Genomic DNA, 20914 nt, shown 5'->3' on the forward strand with positions numbered 1-20914 from the left:
TCTGATTTTATCAGCATAGCTAAATTCTTGTGAGAAGTACCTTACTCTGACATAGACTAGCTGTATTTGTGTCTACTGATGATCAAACATGAAAAATCCTATTGCAAAATGATGTTATATGCAATACTTGTTGCTTTAAGAAATATTTTGCTGGAAAGGAATATAGGGAAATGAAAGTGGTTTCATTTGTAGGGATAGCATGGCAGGGAGTGAATTTTTTGCTTGTAATATGATTTGTTAATGATGAAAATAATGAATTCTAATGTAAGTAACATTAAAATACAATATGTTCAATAAGGGCAGGGACCATCTTTTATTTCTCTTTAAATCTTTTCGGCATCTAGCACAGTCTGTTTTGCTTGAAATAAGTCTTCAAAAGAATATTTGATGCTTGGACTACTGCAGTTCTCAAGCTGCTTGGTTCTCCCTTTGTTCTTTTAGGAAGAAGAAGAAATAGAAATGGCTGTGATCTACCTTCAAAAGTTACTCCGGGGCAGAGTCGTTCAGAACATGGTGTGTAGGTCCAACTGCTGGCCCTGCATTTCTCTTTTGAGAATAAATTTTTTAGAATGCATATGTGCTTGGTTCCTTGGAGTGAATTCCCTTTTGCACCCTGCTATCCTATTCGGCTAAACTCTTGAGTTGCCTACCCATTTCCTTCTGGTGACCCATTTCCTTCTAATGGCATCGTTTGTCCAGGTGGGTGGCACAGTGTCAAGGAGAGAGACAGGAAGGACCTACCTGCTATTTGCCATGGTTGTAACTAAGGCAGTATGAAACTCACTTCTTCCTTGGAATTGTTAAATCCATACATTTTCTCACCTGAATTTTGGCTATTTAAGCATTATCAACCAGGTGGATTCCCTAATTTTCCACAGTCATAATATAATTATTTGAGTTTGCATATGTCTGGCAATCCCTACATTATAAATGAAAGAGCTAAATAATAAACTATGGTTTTGAACCTTTACTATATGCCCACACTATTTATTCTTTGCTCTACATGTGTTGTCTCATTTTTTTTTCCTATCCATAATCTCATTTTACAGGCAAGTAATCTGAGTCTGAGGGAGATTTAGTTATCTGCCAGCAAATTCAGCTCTGGTCTTCCCGAGTGTAAAGCCTTAGCCAGATTATTTGTGTTGCTGGAGCAGGCATACTTCACTTAAAAAATGGACTGATATAAAGCCCCAGTTAATTTTTTTTCCCAGATAGCTATAACTCATAAGAGATCCAGATATGATGAGTAAATCAGCTGGATGAACAACTTGTGTTTAGCACTGTTCTTTATTCTTCTTTCAGTATTTTCCCAAGAGAAATGCCACAGTAAAATTCAGACAACAGATTATTACAAACCAGGGACAGATTTATTGGAAAAAAACATATGGCCACGAAAAATGCCATCCTTAGGTTTATTAGGGAAGGAGCACAGGAAATGAGGGGAAGGTTCTGGTTTCTTCAGATGACCCTGGAGTTGTCATCTTGTCCTTGAGAGGCATTCTCAGAAATTAAGCACAGCTCACTGAAAACTAAGCCCATTTTCTGCCTGAGAAGCTGAAGGCACAGAAAAGAGGGCTGAGCTCTAGCTCTGTGGGACACATCTGCTCTGTGGAACCCAAAAGGCAGGACAGAACCCACTGTTCACAAGTGTCTCACAAGTCACTGCGTGTGACTCCTAGTGCTTGGCACAAAGGGATGGTAACTTGCAGGTCTGTCTTTGATTTGATTTGATACAGATGTTTGAAGGGAAAGAAAAGCGACTGGAGTTGATCCAGGAGTTGCGCACCTGCCACGCACTACAAGAAGATGAAAAGCTGGTGAAAAAAGCCGAGAAGCAAGTGACCCTGGCCTTACAGCGGCAGAGGAACTTGCATGAGCACAAGGTTTTCCTTTTTTTGTTTTCTTGTTACTTTCTTGTTAAATTTTCTCCCTTGATTTTATCATCACACAGCACCATTATAATAAAAATTAATGAAATGATGAAAAAGAAACAGCCCCACAATCCCATCACTCTGTCAGCATTTGTGTGTGTGTGTGTGTGTGTGAGATGGAGTTTCACTCTATCGCCCAGGCTGAAGTGCAGTGATGCAGTCGTGGCTCACTGCAACCTCTGCCTCACGGGTTCAAATGATTCTCCTGCCTCAGTCTCCCAAGCTGGGACTACAGGCATGCACCACCATGCTTGGCTAATTTCCATATTCTTAGTAGAGATGGGGTTTCGCCATATTGGCCAGGCTGGTCTCGAACTCCTGACCTCAGGTGATCCGCCTGCCTCAGCTTCCCAAAGTTCTGGAATTCTTAAATAATGCTGCTGTAGTCCTTAATTTGATTGGGGATGTGCCCTTACTGATTTGAATATGGTGCTATTTTTTCTTTATTTTCAAAACAATAACAACAAAACAAAAAGAATGCATTCTTTTCAACTTTAAGATTTTTTCCTTCCATTTTTTTCCCAAATATCCAGTGACTATTGTATTTCAGTTAGTGAGGGCTTTGTAGACTGAATAAATAACAAAAGCAACGTGAAAAAAGTGAGAAATAAGATTTATCTTAAAATATTAGCATTTATTTTGGAGTTTTAGAGCTGTCATAGCTCATGCTGGTTAAACTGCATATTAAATGTGTTACTGTTTCATGATATGTGGTGACTTTTGTCATGACCTCCCAGCTGTGTGCCGCCTGACACAGCTAAGAATTACAGCTCCAAACCAACAACTGTAAATATTTTTCCTATTTTCTTCCAATGTTTGTCTATATATGTATACACACTTTTAAATGTTATTGACATAGCTACACTTTATTTTACTCCCCCTCCCACTTTTCTGTAAGTCAATCTGAAAAAGAATCAATTTGCACAGAATTTAGTGTTATAGGGAAGTAATACTTAAAGTTAATATGACCCCCCCTTTAGCAACATACATAACTCTTGTGTTATGTGGGAGTCGGGCACAAATGGTAAGCAGCCTGGAAATGACCACAACTTTGTTTCTTTCACATGGACAGCAGCACCATGGATGGTTGCTGAGCTTGGGGAGCTTTTGGGGGGTGAGGCAGAATGGGGAGGAAGCAAGCCACAGGCTGTGAGATCCAACAGAGGAACCAGAGAAGGAAGAGGAGAATGTCAACACTGGAGTCCCTGAATCTAGAAGTCCTAGAGTCCTGGAAAAGCTCAGATAAGGAGCAGAATGCCCTGGAAGCGCTAGGCCCTGAGACTATGGATGAAAAAATGCCCTCCTTGGCCCTTTCAGGTTTTTGATCATGACTTTAGTGGGTACAGCTAAGCTAACCCAGGCTTTTCAGCTCATTTATTCCATTTAGTGGATATACGTGTGAGTGAAATCATGTCCGCCTACAGCTAAGGGAGGAGTTAATGGGCAAAGCTGTCACTTAGCCAAGGACTCACTCTGCTTACCTTCAGCTGTACTTGGATACACCCTGGATATATGCAGGGATCTGAGGGAGTGAGCACCTCATGTATAGATGCAGCAATGCTGGTCTGCCCCCTTCCCCCTTCTCTTATATTTCTGTGGAAAACAGTCCAGAAAATGCACAACCCCCAATTACGTAACACAGTACTTTCTGTGACTACAGTGGAATCCCCTCCCTAAACATTTCCCTTAATTTCAAATTAGATGGTACTGCCTGTGCCTACCCAGATTTCTTGCTGAGAGAAGAGGCTAAATATGAGCAGGATTTCTAGCCACCTCAGGATTTTCAAGGTTGCACCTGACCCCGAGTGAGGGAGCTTATGCTCCCTGGAGACAAGGAGAGAATCTATCTGTGATCTCTGGGCTGAGTATCTACTGTTTATGAATGGAAGCAGTAGTGAGATGCTCTTAGCTTTGCCCTTTCTTTCCATCTCTCCCTATTATATAAGTAAAGTTGAACTTTGTGGTTAGAAAGTGTGTGGGGGCTAGGAGGCAGGTGAGGATGAAGATGGGTGGTGTTGGGGCCACACTTGACTGATGCTTTTACCCATAGCCCCATGGCCTCTGAGAACTGAGTATTCCCTCCCTTCATACAGAAACCAGGAAGGAAGCTGAGCATAGAGGGAGAACTGTCACTGAGAAGGTGGCATGTGACTGGAAGATGAGCCCTTTTCCCTTACAAGCAAGGATAGGAGAGGAAAGGGGATGAAGTTGCAAAGTCATCTTAAACACTTTTCTTCTCCATATGTCAAAGCCAGGACACAGGGATTCATAAATATGCACTGTAGCTGACTTCTGGCAGAGAGCACAATGGGTCCCTAATTTTGCCTCAGTGATTAGATGGACATTTGGTCTGTTTCCTGTGCTTTTTTTTTTTTTTTTCTGAGATGGAGTCTCACTCTCACCCAGGCTGGAGTGCAGTGGCGCCCTCTGCCTCCTGGGCGCAGGCAATTCTCCTGCCTCAGGCTCCCGAGTAGCTGGAATTACAGGCACGCACCACCACGACTGGCTAATTTTTGTATTTTTAGTAAAGACGGGGTTTCTCCATATTGGCCAGGCTGGTCTCGAACTCCTGACCTCAGGTGATCCACCTGCCTCAGCCTCCCAAAGTGCTGGGATTACAGGCCTGAGCCACCATGCCCAGCCATTCCTGTGCTATTTCAAATATTGTTGTTAATGACTTCAAAGTTATTAAAAAAGTAAAAAGTACCAAGGTTTTCTACTTTCACGTTATTCAAGATCTTAACTCCTAACTTGTGTGAAAGGAAAGATATTGAAAAATTAACAGATATCATGAGTGAATTTCTAGGAGATTCAATTTGATTAAACTCCAATATTATCTTTAATAAAAAACTTGACATTTCCCTTCATATCTGAGAAGACACACTTTACCTTGTTGATAAAATTGAAAGAAAAAAAACCCATTCTCCATGGTCACTAACAGAAATGTCTTGCTAAATCCTCTTGCTTATTTGAGGGCTGTGGTCCATCAGTGACTGACCAAACAATCGACTTTCTCGTGCCTCAGTTTTCCTCATAAGAACTTGGGTTGGAGCCAATTGAGAGGTAATATTCCCAGTGAAAATTAAATGCATTCTGAAAGTGAATTGACTGCCAAGAGTTTTGAGTAATCCAGCACTTCTTCTAATAATCACCACTCATAATGGAATTTGTGTCCTTAAAGTTATGTTATTCTTTTCAAGGTGTCACTGGTTGAAAACCATTTGGCCGGACTGGAAGGAAGGGCACTAGCAGACATGTTTGACTTCCTGTCCAAAGAGCTGGTGAGACTGCAGGAGGAGAGGAGGATCCACGCCTTTGTCATGCTGGCTGAGCGCCAGCGGCGGGTACGAGAGGCTGAAGAGAGTGGTCGGCGCCAGGTGGAAAAACAGCGCCTGCGGGAGGAGGACGAGATATTTAAGGAGGCAAGTAGGGGCAGCTGGGTGTGTGGAAGCTGCCTAGAAGGAGCCAAGTCAAACCAAAGGAAGCTCATGACATAAAATGGCATTTGGCTTTTGTTTATGCATTGAGTTCCTACTGTATGCCAGGCACTCTACAGAGGCATTGTGGGAAACTTTAGAGGAAAAAACTCAGACACGATCCCGTCTCTCCTAAAGCTTAAATAACACATAATACGCACATGTATAGAATTAGAAAATGTAATGAGTTCCATGAAGGAAACAAATAGGGCCCAGAGACACATTTTAAGCCAGTTACTTCACTTGCTGTGTGGAGCACAGGCTGGCGGGAGGACAGAGGGGAACAAGGCGGCCAGGAAGGAGCTGTTGAAGTAGTGAAGGCCAGAGTGAGAGACAGGAAGTCGAGTATTACATCCAGTGTCGGGCTTAAGCAGCTGGAAGATGATGGTATTATTTCCTGAGGTAGGAAAGTTGAGAGAGGAATAAGCTTAGGGGCAGGGGAGGAATCAGGAAATCAATTTATATTTCGTTTGGGACATCTAAGCAGAGGTATTGTTTCAGTAGATGGATCTGCAAGATGGAATTTAGAAATGAGGATTTGGCCGAAGATGTAAATTTGGAAGTTGGTGACCAGCTTCTAGCCTCCTACTAATCTTAACACACTTTTCTTCAAAAACAGTGACTGAGATTTAGAAATTATTGGCAAATCAGAACTTGCCATCCTTTACCTAATATCACTAAGGAAGAACCAGCTGGGGATAAGAATAAGAAGAAATGGAACAGAGGAGCTACTATACACAAAAGCAGAGAAAGGAAAAAGCTGGTAAAAAAGCTTCTTAGGAAGATATCTTCTAAATGGGAATGATGTCAGAAAACATCAGCTCTGTCTAGCAAGGGCAAGAAAGGGTTAATATAGCATTTCTAGCCTGATTTAAGAACCACTTAGGTAAAAAATGTACTCAGCTATGGACCCACAGATTCAAATATCATCCATATGTTAATTCTCAACCTTCCTAATTAAAATATAGTGACTATTTTCCATCCTACTTCCCCAACCTCCATTCAGATTCTCTTGAAGAGAAATATGCTTGCACATAAATTATAAACCAGAAATGTAATATTTAATAAATTTCCAAAATATGCATCTAGATAGAAACACAGATATAAAGTCATAGACTCATCTTTAAATACATATAAATTTTGCAGGCACATACATGAGGACATATTTACAAATATAATCTGGTGTGCACAACATTAGCAAGACATAGAGGAACACACATAGCCACACTTTTCCTTATTCACATACATACACGCACAAATGTCTCCAGAAATTTACACATTTATAAAGATATACATAAACACACAGGTACATATATGGCTATGGATGGACCATAGTAAACTTTCCACCTCTCTACTATTACGTGACTGAGCTAATTGATCCATATAGATGCAACTTGCTTCCTGAATAAGAGGGTGGGCTCTATGAGAGCATGAATATTGTATATTCCCTTTGTGCCTTGCACAACACAGCATAGATCCCTGTAACTAATAGGCATTCAGCAGATATATTTTGGTTGGTTAGTTGTTTGGTTGATACTGTATTAAACTGGCCATTGAGACTCTCCCATAGAGAAGGCATAGGGATTGAAGGTTGATGTTTTACACATAGGTGTACAGTATCATATACTCAGAATGTGCCAAAGTGCCAATCCAGAAACAGGTACTGAATTGTTACTGAGTCCCAAGGCATTATCTCAGATACAAAGCTATATTTAGACATGAAACAGAAAAATGCCCTACCTCTAAGAAGCTGATAATCTGTTGAGGAGACAGCATACATATACAGGCAAAACTAAGTATGCCGCAGTTGATGCTTAATGTTTCTATATACATACACCTGTAAAGCGGGCAAAACTAAACTACTTTGTTTATGGTTACATACCTAGGTAGCAAAATTATAGAGAAAAGAAAGTGTTTACTATGAAAATGGGAAGGTGCTGTGGTAAAGGAAGAAACCATGGTGGCCTTCTGAGATACTGGCAGTTACTATAATACATGGGTTCTGACTTTACCCTAATTCATTACACTGTACATTTATGTGCTCTGTACTTTTTATTTTGTTTTATTTTTCTAATCTCTGAGTTTGCTTGCAATGCACTTTTAAAATCTGTATCCTATTTCATGATTTCAAGTAAACTTTAAAAAGAAGCAGTCAAGGGCTGGTATGGTAGTTCAATAAATTCATTAGAGACCCAGGATCCTTCTAGCTTTCTGCTCTTCTGCTCCTAGGTCGTAGCCCTTCTGGCAATTTAAGATGATTGCCGGTATTCCAGCATTATGTCCTCATGAAAGGAGAAATGAAGAGAGAAAAAAGGAAGCCAGGTCTTTCCCTTTAAGAATCCTTTCTTTGGTCAGAACATGGTCATATGGGCAATCCAGCTCCTGTGGGTGCTGGGAAATGTAGTCTTTATTCTAGGCACCTGTTTGCCTAGCTAAAATCCAGGGGTTCTATTATGTAAGAGGAAGGAGAGAAAGGACACTGGAGAATACCTCCTAGTCTGTGCTACAGTTAGATAGTTTGACCAAGTCACGTTGCTGGTAAGAACAAAGCCAGGATTTGAACCAGCGTTATTGACTCTGAAGCCCATAATCCTTCAGCAGTGCTGTCTTGCCCCCCTACCTAATAAGATCCATAATTCTGAAATGGGCTAAATGGGTGTGGGCTGCCCAGAGTGAGTAGGTGGGCGGATGAGAAATAGACTGATGAGATGCTAAAGAAAATGAATGATTAGTGAAGGGACTGTTGACTTATTAAATGAAATATATGAGCTAGAAAAAGTTAACCAATGTTTGTGTATTTTTCTTGTGTTGTTTACAACAGCATACCTGTTTTAGTGAGGGTATTATTGTTTTTTGCAGGTAGTTAAAGTTCACCATAGTACTATAAGCTCCTACCTAGAAGACATAATACTGAATACCGAAGCGAATACTGCAGAAGAACAAGCCAGGGCAGAAATAGAGAAGATGGCTGAGAAAATCAATGACATTGCTTATGAAATGGAAAGCCGGTGTGTATCAAGAGAACAGATTGTAGAATGGACAGCCCATTTGCTGGTACTCATATATATTTTTTCAAGAGCTTACAATTTCACCACCAAGTAGAAACAAATAACTCATACTTCAGCGTCCATTGTTTTATTAACGTTAACTCTTGAGAAGCCAATATGCATATACCTCCGTATGTATTCTCAGTTATCCTCTGCAATCTGGATTACTCTCATTATTTACTTTAAGAATACTCGGAAGCATGAAAACAATGTGAATACGTGTATGCAACATTACTGGGACTTCATCCCAAGGTTGCTGGCTTCTATGTATAAGCTGTGTTTCCAACATTCCCTTCCTGGCAGGCAGGGTAACTGAAGGACAGGGTCAAATCCAAATTTTTTTGTGGAGTTAAACAAACTTGCCAGGAATGTGATATTTCAGATCACTTAATCAAGGAAAAGGTGATGGTGGGATTTGAATGGAGTTGCTTACACAGCAGGAAAGCATAAATCAGCAGCTCAAGTGAAAAAACCAAAGAAATAATTCAATTTGTTTTATATTTTTTAGCCGAACCTATCTTCAGTCAGAGGAGATTGTTGCTGAGTTGGTTTATAGTTTTCTGATCCCAGAGGTACAAAAATACTTTGTCAAAGAAAAAGGTAAGCCAATGTAAATGCTTTACTTTAGGATTTTTAAAAGATGTAAATTATTTTCAATATCCCAGAGATTTAAAATTAAACAGAGGGATGAGGAAATTTCTGAAGGAGGATCGCTGAGTTTTCTTATTTCAGAGCTTGTCAGGTTCTCTTCATGCTGTCTGATTCTAGAATATAATCAACTCTAGTACAGATGGGTTGTAGTTCTAATAAAAGTGACAGTATCAAAATCCAAACCTTGTTTAAAAGGATGTTCCCAAGTTTTCAGAAGAGCTGTATTTTTTTATTTATTTTTTTAAAAAGCATAAAACAGATATTGAGCATATAAAAGATTTTCACATTGTAGCAGCCTTTCAGAGGCAGGACACGTGAACCGTGAATGTTAAAAAGGAGGGGTGCTAGAAAGGTCTAAATCTACCCTGCTGTTCTGCCTGCACCCCAAATAGCTTATTTCTGCTGGAACTCCATCCAAGTATAAATATCCTAATTTATCATTTGTCACTGGTGGCATGTTTTTAAAGATTGATGCTTTTAGTCAATAGAGAAAGAGAAAATACTATCTTAAACAGAAAAATAAGATTCTTCCATAGCTCTGAGGCCGCTGATGGCAGGCTTGATCCTAGACAGAGGGGTGCAACCAGGAGAAGACCAATATTTAAGTGAAATAGCAGCTCAGAAGCATTGAAAATTATACCGGGGAATTCCAGATGGGCTTAAGCAGAAAAATGCTTAACATTTCAATTTGCTCAATCAGGGATAAAGAAATGGTGGAGTTCTAACACATTTGGAGAGGACAAAGAAATACCTGATTTTTCCATTGCATGGTTGTAGTGTAATTTTTAAACCAGTACCCCCTAAGGATAAGCATTTAGTTTGTTTCCAGTTTGTTTTCCTGTTACTAACAGTGCTTCAATCAATATATTTTACACATATCCTGACCATGCTTCTGAGAGTAAATTCTTAACAGTACAATTGCTGGGATATAAGGTATATGTAGTTTACATTTTGATAGATAGTACCAAATTTCCTTACAAAAAGATCATTCTACCAATTTGATATTACCCAATTGCCCCACAAAATGATTGTTGACTTGCATCAATAGTGTATGATAGTGCTTATACAAAAAATTAATTTTCAGATCAAGTAATATATTTCTGTGTCACATTATGTTATAAAAGGACCTTATGTTTTCTAGGACCTTAAGAAAATATGCAACTCCGTTCCACTTCTCCGGAGTTCAAAGTGAGGCCAGCCTGCTTCAAAGCCATTACACCCTTGGTTGAATTCCACCCTAGGATTGAAAGAGAGGAGGAAAACTGGGTTTAATATTTACTAGTTTGTGGCCAGGTGCAGTGGCTGAAGTCTGTAATCCCAGCACTTTGGGAGTCTGGGGCAGGAAGATCACTTGAATCCAGGAGTTGAGACCAGCCTGGGCAACACAGGGAGACCCAGTTACTACAAAAAATATTTTAAAATTAGCTAGGTGTGGTGGTATGCACCTGTAGTCCCAACTACTCAGGAGACTGAAGTGGGAGGATCACTTGAGTGCAGGAGGTGGAGGCTGCAGTGAGCCGAGATTGTGCCACTGCATTCCAGCCTGAACACAGAATGAGACCCTGTCTAAAAAAAAAAAATAAAATTTACTAGTTTGTGATCCCCTCTCCCACGTTGGGAGTCTGAGTTGAGGATTTGGAGGAAGACTTGAGCCAACGGAATCCAGTGGAACTTATCTGTGGGCAAGTTGAATGAGTCCTTAGCCTCTTCCCTTTATATTTTTGCCAAATCAAAAAAGCCATATGAACAGGGAGCACACTAGGACCTTTTTCTCTCTGTTCAAATGAGAACCATATGTATTATATACACACTCTTTACCCAAAATTAAGATGATAATATATACAGACGATTTTGAGATATATCACTTTTTGAAAAGCCAATGGATCAGAAAGACCTTAAAGATACCTGTATGTAGATATAAAGTAATAGTAACTGCCAAATTTTAAATGCATGCTAAGTTCCAAGAAGTTCACTAAACATTTTTAGATGTACGCTATCTCAGTTTCTTTCAAGAGTTGTAGGTATATTCTCATTTTTCACTTAATGGAAATTAGCTCTTGGAGACATATGACTTGCAAATTTGAACCATGGTCTGTGTGACTCCAAAGCCCCCACTTTTTCAACCATATTACTGTGAAGTGCTAAAAACTGCTGAGTGAATTACCCTATCTAAACTACCTGATACCCAAACAGCAAAGAATCCACAGTACTTCTTACGGTCCTTTACTAGCTATTTGACTTTATGTAAATTACCTAATATCTCTGTGTCCATGTTTCTTCTTCTGAGAATGAGGATATTAAAATACTATCTTCTAGGAGGATTAAATGAATAATTACATGTCAACTGCTTAAAACAGTACCTGGTACAAAGTAAGGACAAATGCTAACTGTTAACATCATCATCATCACTACTCCTTTCCAAGGGCTTAGGTGCTTACCCTGATAGTGAATATTCTTAGAATTTGGAGCTAGGACTATGTTCTAAAGCCATGAGCTCATAAACTCATCATCAATCAGTAAGTCCCTTCCACATTAAGAACTAAGGCTTAAAGAGAAGTATGAGACAAGGTCTTTATTTGTAAGTTATTTACACTCTAGATATCAAACGAAATGTAACTCACATGAAGTGCTTCAATGCTGAATAGGTTGGTACAAACTCAAGTGCGGTAAGTGGTAAATCTGGGCTGATGTAGTCAGAGGAGACTTCCTGGAGGATCTTGGACATGAGCTTTCCAGGTTTTAGAGTGCAGGCATTCCAGGTGAGGGAAACTGCTGAGGAGTGGAATGGAGGCAAGCCTGGTGGGAAGGAGTATGACTGGGCTGAACCAGAGAGTGGGAACAGAGGGAGCAGAAAGAAATTAGATTTGGGTTGGGTTTTACCTTTAGTTTGCAAAATTATTTCTATCATGACTCTCTTGAAACATTTGGGAATGGTTTTGTTCAGACTTTCAGAATGAAAATTTTTCTATTACTTTGGCACAGTGAGGAACGCACAGCGGAAACATATTCTTGCAGCCCATCAGATTATCCACAGTTACACGGAAAGCATGGTTCAAAAGAGATTAACTGAGGGAGAGCAAGATGAGGCCTCAAATGCTGCCATGTTACTTGAGAAAGAAACTCAAAATGAGAACAACAGCTAAGGTGAGTTTGATTTTCCACCAGGAAAAAAAGCAGAGAAAGGAAGAAAAGCGGCATTGTTCAGCTTTGTGCTGTGCTCAAACAATCATAATGTGAAGATTGCTGTTTAAGAAATGGAGGACTTCCACTTAAATTGGCACATTTCCTCTAGTTTATGGCATCTACTGTTGAGATTATTAGAAAATTAGAGTTGATATTACAGCAATTAGACTCTTGTGATACAAAAAAGAGGACTCTAAATTATTTTTATGGGTTCTTTTTGCATGTGTGTACCTCGTCAAATGAAGCTATAGAATGTGTCAGTGTTACACATAAACAATCTTGTTCTTATGGAAGTAGACAAGGTATGCCCTAATGCATTGTGCTAGCTGTAAGCATGGCATGAGACACAGAGCCTGCCCAATTCTAGCTCAGACACCTTCTGCAGTGCCCACAAGGGGTTGGTCTTGGGCTCAACTAAAGGCTGTCATACTCATGAGACTAATACAGACCATATTTGGCATGAATGTACTTAGAAAAATATAAGACAGGAAACAGCTTCCAGCAAGGCAACATCAGACATTTCTCTTCCTGTAGGAGCCCTTGCCATACCCATGCAGAACACATAGCTGTTTTCTTTAGTCCTTAGTTTACGGAGTGCAGATACAATACAAGGAAAAGAGGTTCACAACGGGTGGGTACAGGAGCTTCCCTGGCATAAAAGCTTCACACCCCAGGGGCTGGAATCTCTTGTAATAATTCCATAGGCATAGCTTCCAGGGTCCCCACCATGGATTTGCCCAGCTACAAAAGTCAACATACTCACAGAAACTCAAAGCTGTGGTTTTCTATTAGGTATTCATTCCTCCCAGTTCAGATGGAATTTACCAATCAGGGGTCATTTTTAAGTAGTTCAAATTGCTTAGTAACACAGTTGACACATATCACCTTATCAAGTTACTAGGAGAATAGAGCTAGGGAGTCAGCTGAAAGTAAAATTCTCATGAGAAGGGGAATGGAGTGAACTTTTTGCTTATACTTTCTCCCTCAACCCTTTTGTGGTAGAGGCACATCTGCTGCTGTTTTGCCCTGAAGGTACACCAACCATCAGGTTGGGGAGAGTACCAGGGCTAGGGAGAAATTTTAGTTTGGCATTCAGAATTTTGTATATTGGCCAGCTCTGCCACCAATTGTATAATCTTACACAAATAATTTCTCTACTTCAGTCCTTGATCCAATAGAATGGAATCTTAAGTCTCAGTCAAAAGGAATCATGGAAGGAGGGTTGAGATGAGAGGGAAGGTAAGAAATATTGCAGAGAGAAAGCTAATAAGTGACTCTTAAATATCAAACTGTGGCTGTAAATTACAGCAGAAAAACTTTTGACTTTAATAGTAAAATAACCTCTGAAATAATTGAAAATATAAAACATCTATTACATGTAATGTTATATATTGTCTATAAAATGTAAATTCAAGGACCAAAGCATTTGGCTACCTTATTATTGTGATAAAAGCAAGCCTTAAGGTTGGGGTAGTCATTTTTCTGACATGAAAATTTAATAAGATTAATAATTTGCACAATTTGCATTGAATGCATCTGCCTTTACTTCTGATTATGGTACCTACTCTATGACATCCATAGTAACCTGTGAAATCAAGCCAGAGGAGAAAAAAAATCATCTTCTATTTATATTTAGTGAAAGTAAAATATATTTCATTAAAGCCTATGTAAAGCATATATGATAATTATAAAATCTAGTTGCAAAAAAGTCTAGTTGTCAGGCTAACTACAGACACTCAACAAAGATGATCAACCAATAAATTAAATCGTTGGAACATGAAGCTTAGCCGTCCCCAAAGTATATCCTCCCTCTTCCTTCTTGCAGAGGGAAGCAGAGAATTACAGATGTGAGATTATTCAATGATGTCTAGGGAAAGGGGCAGTAGTCATGGGCCACTGATTTAAAATACGTACTTAAAAATACATATTTTTAATTAGCTTGAACAGAGAGCTAATAAAGTAGTGAAGAATTTCTGGGCCAAGATCTAGGAGAAGATAGAAATTTAGAGGGTTGGGTCTGGCATTTGGAGCTACTTTTTTCCTGGAAGAATATGACAGTTCTAGAAAATGTGGCTGAAAGGCTGAGCAGTATTTTTAAAAGCTTTGCAAAACAAGGGGGACAAAAAACTTGAGTCAAGGTTGGGGCCCTGGTAAACCTTCTTCATTTGGGTAGGGACTCTAAAAGTCTATGCCCTAGTGGTAAGGGTTAACTGGAAGTAAACTATCCCTGGCATATGGTATAGTTTAGCTTCTAATCATCTGAGTGATTTTAAAAATCTCAATCCCAGAAATTGAACTTAACGAGATCCTTGGTTTCTATTGCCTCAAGGAACCTGCCAGAAATAAAATGTAAATTCTCTTTACAGAAAGTTAACATTATTCTAGACCTCTATTTTCGCAATTTCTAGAACACAATCAAGAATATTCAGGTACGTGAGGAAACAAGACAGTCTGAACAAGTGGCAAAAACAATAGATGATAGAAACAGACCTAAAAGGATCTAAAATATTGGAATCGTTAGACCCAGACTTTATTTATTTTTTCCATAAGTTATTGGGGTATAGGTGGTATTTGGTTGCATGAGTAAGTTCTTTAGTGGTGATTTGTGAGATTTTGGTGCACCCATCACCAGAGCAGTATACACTGCACCATATTTATAGTCTTTTATCCCTCATCCCCTTCCCAGTCTTCCCCCCAAGTCCGCACAGTCCATTGTATAATTCTTATGCCTTTGTGATTAGACACAGTCTTTAAAATAACTATGTTGACTACTGTGGACTTCTATCCTCCAGAACTATGGGAAAATACATTTCTGTTGTTTAAGCCATCTAGTCTATGGTGTTTTGTTATGGCAGCCCCAGCTGACTAAGCCAGATTTTGGTACCAGGAGTTGGGTACTACTGTAACAAATACCTAAACATGTGGGAGTGGCCTTGCCACTGGTTATGGGTAGAAGCTGGAAGAGTTTTGAGGTACATACTATATATATGGACATTGAGGGTGATTCTGGTGAGTTGTCAGGTGGAAATATGGAATATGTTATTAGAAACTAGAGGAAAGGTGACCCTTATTATAAAATGGCAAAGACCTTGATTGAACTGTGTTCTAGTGTTTTATGGAAGGAAGAACTTGCAAGCAATGAAATTGGATATTTAGCTGAGGATATTTCTAAGCAAAGTGTTAAAGGAGCAACTTGGTTCCTCCTGACTGCTTATCATTAAATGTGAATGGCAAGAGATGAATTGAAGAAGGAAATGTTAAGCAAAAAGAAATCAGAATGTGAAGATTTGGAAAATTCTTAGCCTGTTTATATTGGAAAAAACGAGAAAGCTTTTTCCAATGTGAATGCTAAGGGTGGGTTAACAGACATTTGATAAGTGTATGGGATCATATGAGCAGAAACATTGCAGGATGAAGTTAAGGAAGCCTATTGATTGGACTTCTTGAATTAGACAGGATGGGATGATAGAACTATTCAGCTGCAAACATGCACTATTCTTCAAGAAGAAGGAAAAATGATTCCACAGGAGATCCAGAGATCATCAGGGCCATTGTCCCAGTTTCAACAGTCAGGTGGCTTTCACCATGAGCTTTGGAAGAAGGACCACCCAGTGGACCCCAGCTCAGCAGAGCTATGGGGTGGGACCCTGGGTCAGCAGAGCTACAGGGACAGGACACTTACCTAGAGCCATGGGGATGGGGCATTGTAGAGTCAAAGGGGCAGAGCCATGGGAATGATGCTGCCATCCCAGTGGGCTTAGAAAGCAAGACACTAAGCCAAAGAAGACTATACTCAAGAATTAAGATCCAGTGGAATTTGCCTTGCCAGGTCGTGGACTTGCTTAGGATCCATCACCCATTTTTTTCTTCTGATTTTTCCCTTTTGGAAGGAAATATGTCTCCTATGCCTCTCCCACCATAGCATTTTGGAAGCACATAGTGTGGCTGGTTTCACAGGCTCATAGCTGGAGAATAATTTTGCCTCAGGACAAGTCATATCTTGAGTCTCACCCGTACTTCATTTGGATAATATTTATGAGACTTTGAACTTTAGACTTTAGAGTTGACGTGGGAATGAGTTAAGATTTTTGGTATTGTTGGTATAGAATGAATGTACTTTGCATGCAAGAAGAACATGAATTCTACCTGGGGTAGAATGCTGTGGATTGAAATGTGTCCTTGAAAATGCATATGTTGAAGCTATAACCCCCAATGTGGTATTTGGAGACAGGACCTTAGGGAGAGAATTAGGTTTAGAGAAGGTAATGAGGGCAGAATCCTCATGATGGGGTTATTGCTTTTATGGGAAGAGACATCACAGTGCTTCTCCTCTCCTTCTTCCTCTCCCCCTCTGCCATTCTCCCTCTCTCTCTCTTCCTTTCTCCCTCTCTTCCTCCATCTTCAATGTGAAGACACAGTAAGAAGGTGGCCATCTAGATGACAGGAAGAGAACTCTCAACCAAAACTAACCATGCTGTCACCTTGATCTTGGACTTGTAGCCTCTAGAACTGTGAGAAAAGAAATTTCTGCTGTAAGCTATCCAATCTATGGTATTTTGTTATGACAGCCTGAGCTAAGACGCTTACTCTGTTCAAAGGGTAAATGCCAATATTGAAAATTTCAAGAGAACTGGACATAATAAAAATGATATAGCAGATTTGAAGAAAATAGAAATTCCAGAATTTAAAAATACAGTAGCAAAAGTGAGAAACTCAGTGAATCTCTCCTGAGAGATATTTAGAAAGAAGCACAGAAAGACAAAAGGATAGAAATTACAGAAGAGAGAGAAGGATAGATTTAGAATAGCTTAATGATTTAGAAAAGGAGAAAGAGTGAGTAGGCATGGACCACTGATTGAAGAAATTTGACTACTAAAGGAAGGAATAATATGTTGGGAGATCATATGGAATAAGAATTTTCCAAAAACGATAAAAGACTTGTTTTCAAGAAGACTTCTTAACCCTAAGCAGAATAAATAAAAAGAAAACAACACCTAGATACATCTTAGAATACTAATACTGCTGAAAGCCAAAAAGAAAAAGAAAAACCTTTAAAAGCATTCAGAGAAAAATGATAAATTACCTTCATAAGAGCAATAATTAAGCTGACAGTTGACTTCTCATCAGAAACAATGAAAGCCAAAAAGATGGAATGACATGTTCAATATATTGAAATAGTAAAATAAAGTAGGATTCTAGGCAAACGTGTTCTTCGTGCGAACATATTCTTCAAGAATGGCAATGAAAGACATTTTCAGACAAATGAAACTAATAAAATTTGTCACTAGGAGATCTGCAACACAAGAAATTATTAAAGGGTACTTTTTAAGCAGAAGAAAAATTATCCCAGTTGGAAGGTTGGAAATAAATTTAAGGACAGGTATGTGGATTGGCTTATTGACTGCATAAAAAAATTATAAGAAACAGCAATAATAGGAGCAATGCAGTTATGAAACAAAAGAGTAATATATAAGTCAGAAGAGGGCTAAATGGATTAAATTTTTCTAAGGCACTTGCATTGTTTAGCAGGAGGATAAAAGTATAAGTTGACATTGATAACTCAATGATCCATGACAAGGATACATTTTGTAACCTCTAGGGTAACTCTGAAAGGATAATAAAGAGATATATGACATCTAAGCTAACAGAAGAAAATGGGACTAAATTTTCAAAACACTCAATACAAAAAGTGGATAGAAAGGAGAAAAAAGGAAACAGAACCAATAGAAAGCACTGAATAAAATGGTAGATGCAAACCAAATTTTATCACTGACTACATTAAATGTAAATAGACAAAATATTCCAAGTAAAGTCAGAATTTACCAGACTGAATAAAAATCATACTAAATTATATGCTGCTTGCAGGAAACCTATATAAAATCTAAATATACAAATGGTTGTAAGTTAAAAGATTGAAAAAGATACCATAAAAACACCACCCATAGAAAAGCAGATATAGCAATATTCATATCAAAGAAAACTTTAAGGCAGAAAGTATTAGAGAAAAAGAGGGACATGCCATAAAGATAAAGGTCTAATTTATTGGGAAGATGTAATGTCACAATTTAAATATACTTAATAGCACGGCCTCCCCCTAAATGTAGCAAAATTTAACAGAACTGCCTGGAGAAATAGACAAATCCACAATAATTCTGGGAAATTTTAATCTTTATCAGGAACTAACAAGCAAGTGGAGAGAAAAAACATTTAAAAATGAAATATTTGGCTGGGTGCAGTGGCTTACGTCTGTAATCCCAGCAATTTGGGAGGCTGAGGCAGGTGGACCAGTTCAGCTCAGGAGTTCGCAACCAGCCTGGACAACATGGTGAAGCCGTGTCTCTACCAAAAATTAAAAAAAAAATTAGCCAGGCATGGTGGTGTGTGCCTGTAGTCCCAGCTACTCGGGAAGCTGAGGCAGGAGGATTGCTTGAGCCCAGGAGGCAGAGGTTGCAGTGAGCTGAGATCATGCCACTGCACACCAGCCTGAGTGACAGAGCAAGACCTTGTCTCAATAATAATAAAAATAAAATTAAAATGGAATATTTTAGATACATAATTTTTAAAAACTTGGCCTAATGGACATTTATAGAATATTACACCCAACAACTACAGAATGCATATTCTTGCCAAGGGCAGAGGGACATTACCAGGGGAAAGAGAAACCAGAGGAGCTGTGTGGGCTGGCCTGATGGATTGGGGTGCAGAGGAGCCCCCAGAGTAAGGCCAAATTTTCCCATATAATGTTAGCTTTAGGTTTTCGGTAGATACTATTTTTCTGCTTGAGAAATGTTTGAATATCTCTTGTTATTTAATGAGTTATGTCAGTAATAAAATTCACTCAGTTCCATGGACTTAACCATTGACACTTCTATAATTTTTTGTTTTTTATGGGTTTTTATATATGTGTGTAGTTTGTTTGTTTGGTTGGTTGGTTGGTTTTTGGTCAGAAAGAGATGCTGAATATTCTGACTTGCACCATCATACTGACATTCAGTGATTCAGAGTGGTGAAGTTTCAGTGTGACTTTTTTCCAGCTCAGGGCCAAGATTGAGATTTTTGTAAGTAAGAACACCATTCTCAGCTACTGTTACAGAACACTGAATGGCTTTGGAAATTGGCTATTGCTGCAGACTTGGTAATATTTTTTAATGAATCTATCCTAATGTTGCAAGGCAAGCAAAACTTACATGCAGAGCTTATGCTATAGCAAAGTCCCTTCACTGGCAACTAACATTATTTGAATCCCAAATAATATACTTCCTATGCTATGAAAAGTTAAAACAAGAAGGAAGATCTCCATTCCTACATATATTTGCATTGGATATATTTTCTGAGCCTAAACTACTTTTCTAGTAGCATTTTTGGACCTTGAAACAAGTGCAAAGGAAATTTCAAAATTATTTATCTGCAGTGGAAGCATGTTCATCTTACCTTCAAGTGGAAGTAGTTAATCTGTATTGTAATGACCTGCTAAAAAGAAAATATCAAGAGAAGAATCTAATAGAATTCTATAAATGCCTTCCAAGCAATAAATATGGATATTTATATAAAAGTATATAATTGTGGATGGATACCAGTATTGGCCATACTGTTCTGAATGAAAAGACATTTTCAAAGATGAGATAGGGATGAGATGAGATAGGGAAAAATCTCATTTTCAAAGATGAAATGAGAAAGAGGAAAATCTAATTACACATCACTATTAATAAATGAACATTTGCAATCAATTTCAATGACTTGAACCGAAATTAAGCAAAATGTTATTCCCCCAAATAAGAATTCCATTCATTTCATTAAGATAACTATATTACAGAAAACTATAGTCAATTATTAGTAGCGTATTTTGAATTTTATCAAAAATGTTGTGAAAATTTATTTTCTCTTTTGTTAAATGAGTATCCTTGATTTTGTCATTTGGCTCACAAAACCTAAAATATTTACTATTAAGCCCTTTTCAGAAAAAGTTTATCATTCCTTACTCCACAGCAATTACAATAAAGTAGAACTAAATATAACACATGGAAGAATCTCACAAATATGATAAGTACCATAATAAGCCAAATCCAAAAATAATCCACAGTATGAATTTATTTATATAAAGTTCAAAACCAACAGCATTAAACTATAGTGTTTAGGAATGCATACTTAGAAAGTTAAGGTGTAACAAAATGCAAAAAAGTGACTACTGTAAAAATAAAATAAAAATCAGAATAGTGATTACTTTTAGGAGGTAAAGAGAGGATTGTGATTGGGAAGGGGTAAATGGGAGCTTATGGAATACTATTTCCTGACCTGTGTGATATTTACACAGATGAGTACTGTACATTAATTTATTAGGCTGCACATTGCTTTTAGGTACTTTCCTATATGTGTCATATTCTACAGTTGAAAGTTAGTAATACAAAAACATATGAAAGTATAAAACTCATTGGTAAAAGTAAGTACACAGTCAAATTCAGAATATTCTAATACTGTAATAATGGTGTGTAAATCACTTTTTAGTATGAAGGTTAAAAGACAAAACTATTAAAAATAATATCTACAATAATTTGTTAAGGGATACACAGCATAAAAAGATGTAAATTGTGAAATTGAAAACACACATGTTGAGGAGGGTGGATAAAAA

The 20914-nt window shown here is 38.4% G+C and overlaps 1 protein-coding gene across 7 annotated transcripts in view; it reads left to right on the forward strand.

Moving 5' to 3' along the window:
• Positions 1–20914, forward strand: part of CFAP91 (cilia and flagella associated protein 91) — a 75129-nt gene that overhangs the window by 35984 nt on the left and 18231 nt on the right. For 3 of the 7 annotated variants that reach the window (XR_008678671.2, XM_055383737.2, XM_055383742.2), the window contains 6 exons: positions 442–513; positions 1737–1883; positions 5132–5357; positions 8271–8415; positions 8963–9054; positions 12088–12249. Coding sequence is in view for 5 of the 7 variants with exons in the window: in XM_055383737.2 (XP_055239712.2) it covers positions 442–513; positions 1737–1883; positions 5132–5357; positions 8271–8415; positions 8963–9054; positions 12088–12248 (843 nt within the window). In the remaining 2 variants the exon portion in view is untranslated. Of the gene's footprint in view, positions 1–441; positions 514–1736; positions 1884–5131; positions 5358–8266; positions 8462–8962; positions 9055–12087; positions 12250–13451; positions 13528–20914 lie in introns of those variants that run through there. The other 4 variants (XM_004036127.4, XM_004036128.5, XM_055383738.2 and 1 more) reach the window with 3 other exon arrangements.

This window comes from Gorilla gorilla, chromosome 2, assembly GCF_029281585.2.
Source record: "Gorilla gorilla gorilla isolate KB3781 chromosome 2, NHGRI_mGorGor1-v2.1_pri, whole genome shotgun sequence".
Lineage (NCBI taxonomy): Eukaryota > Metazoa > Chordata > Mammalia > Primates > Hominidae > Gorilla > Gorilla gorilla.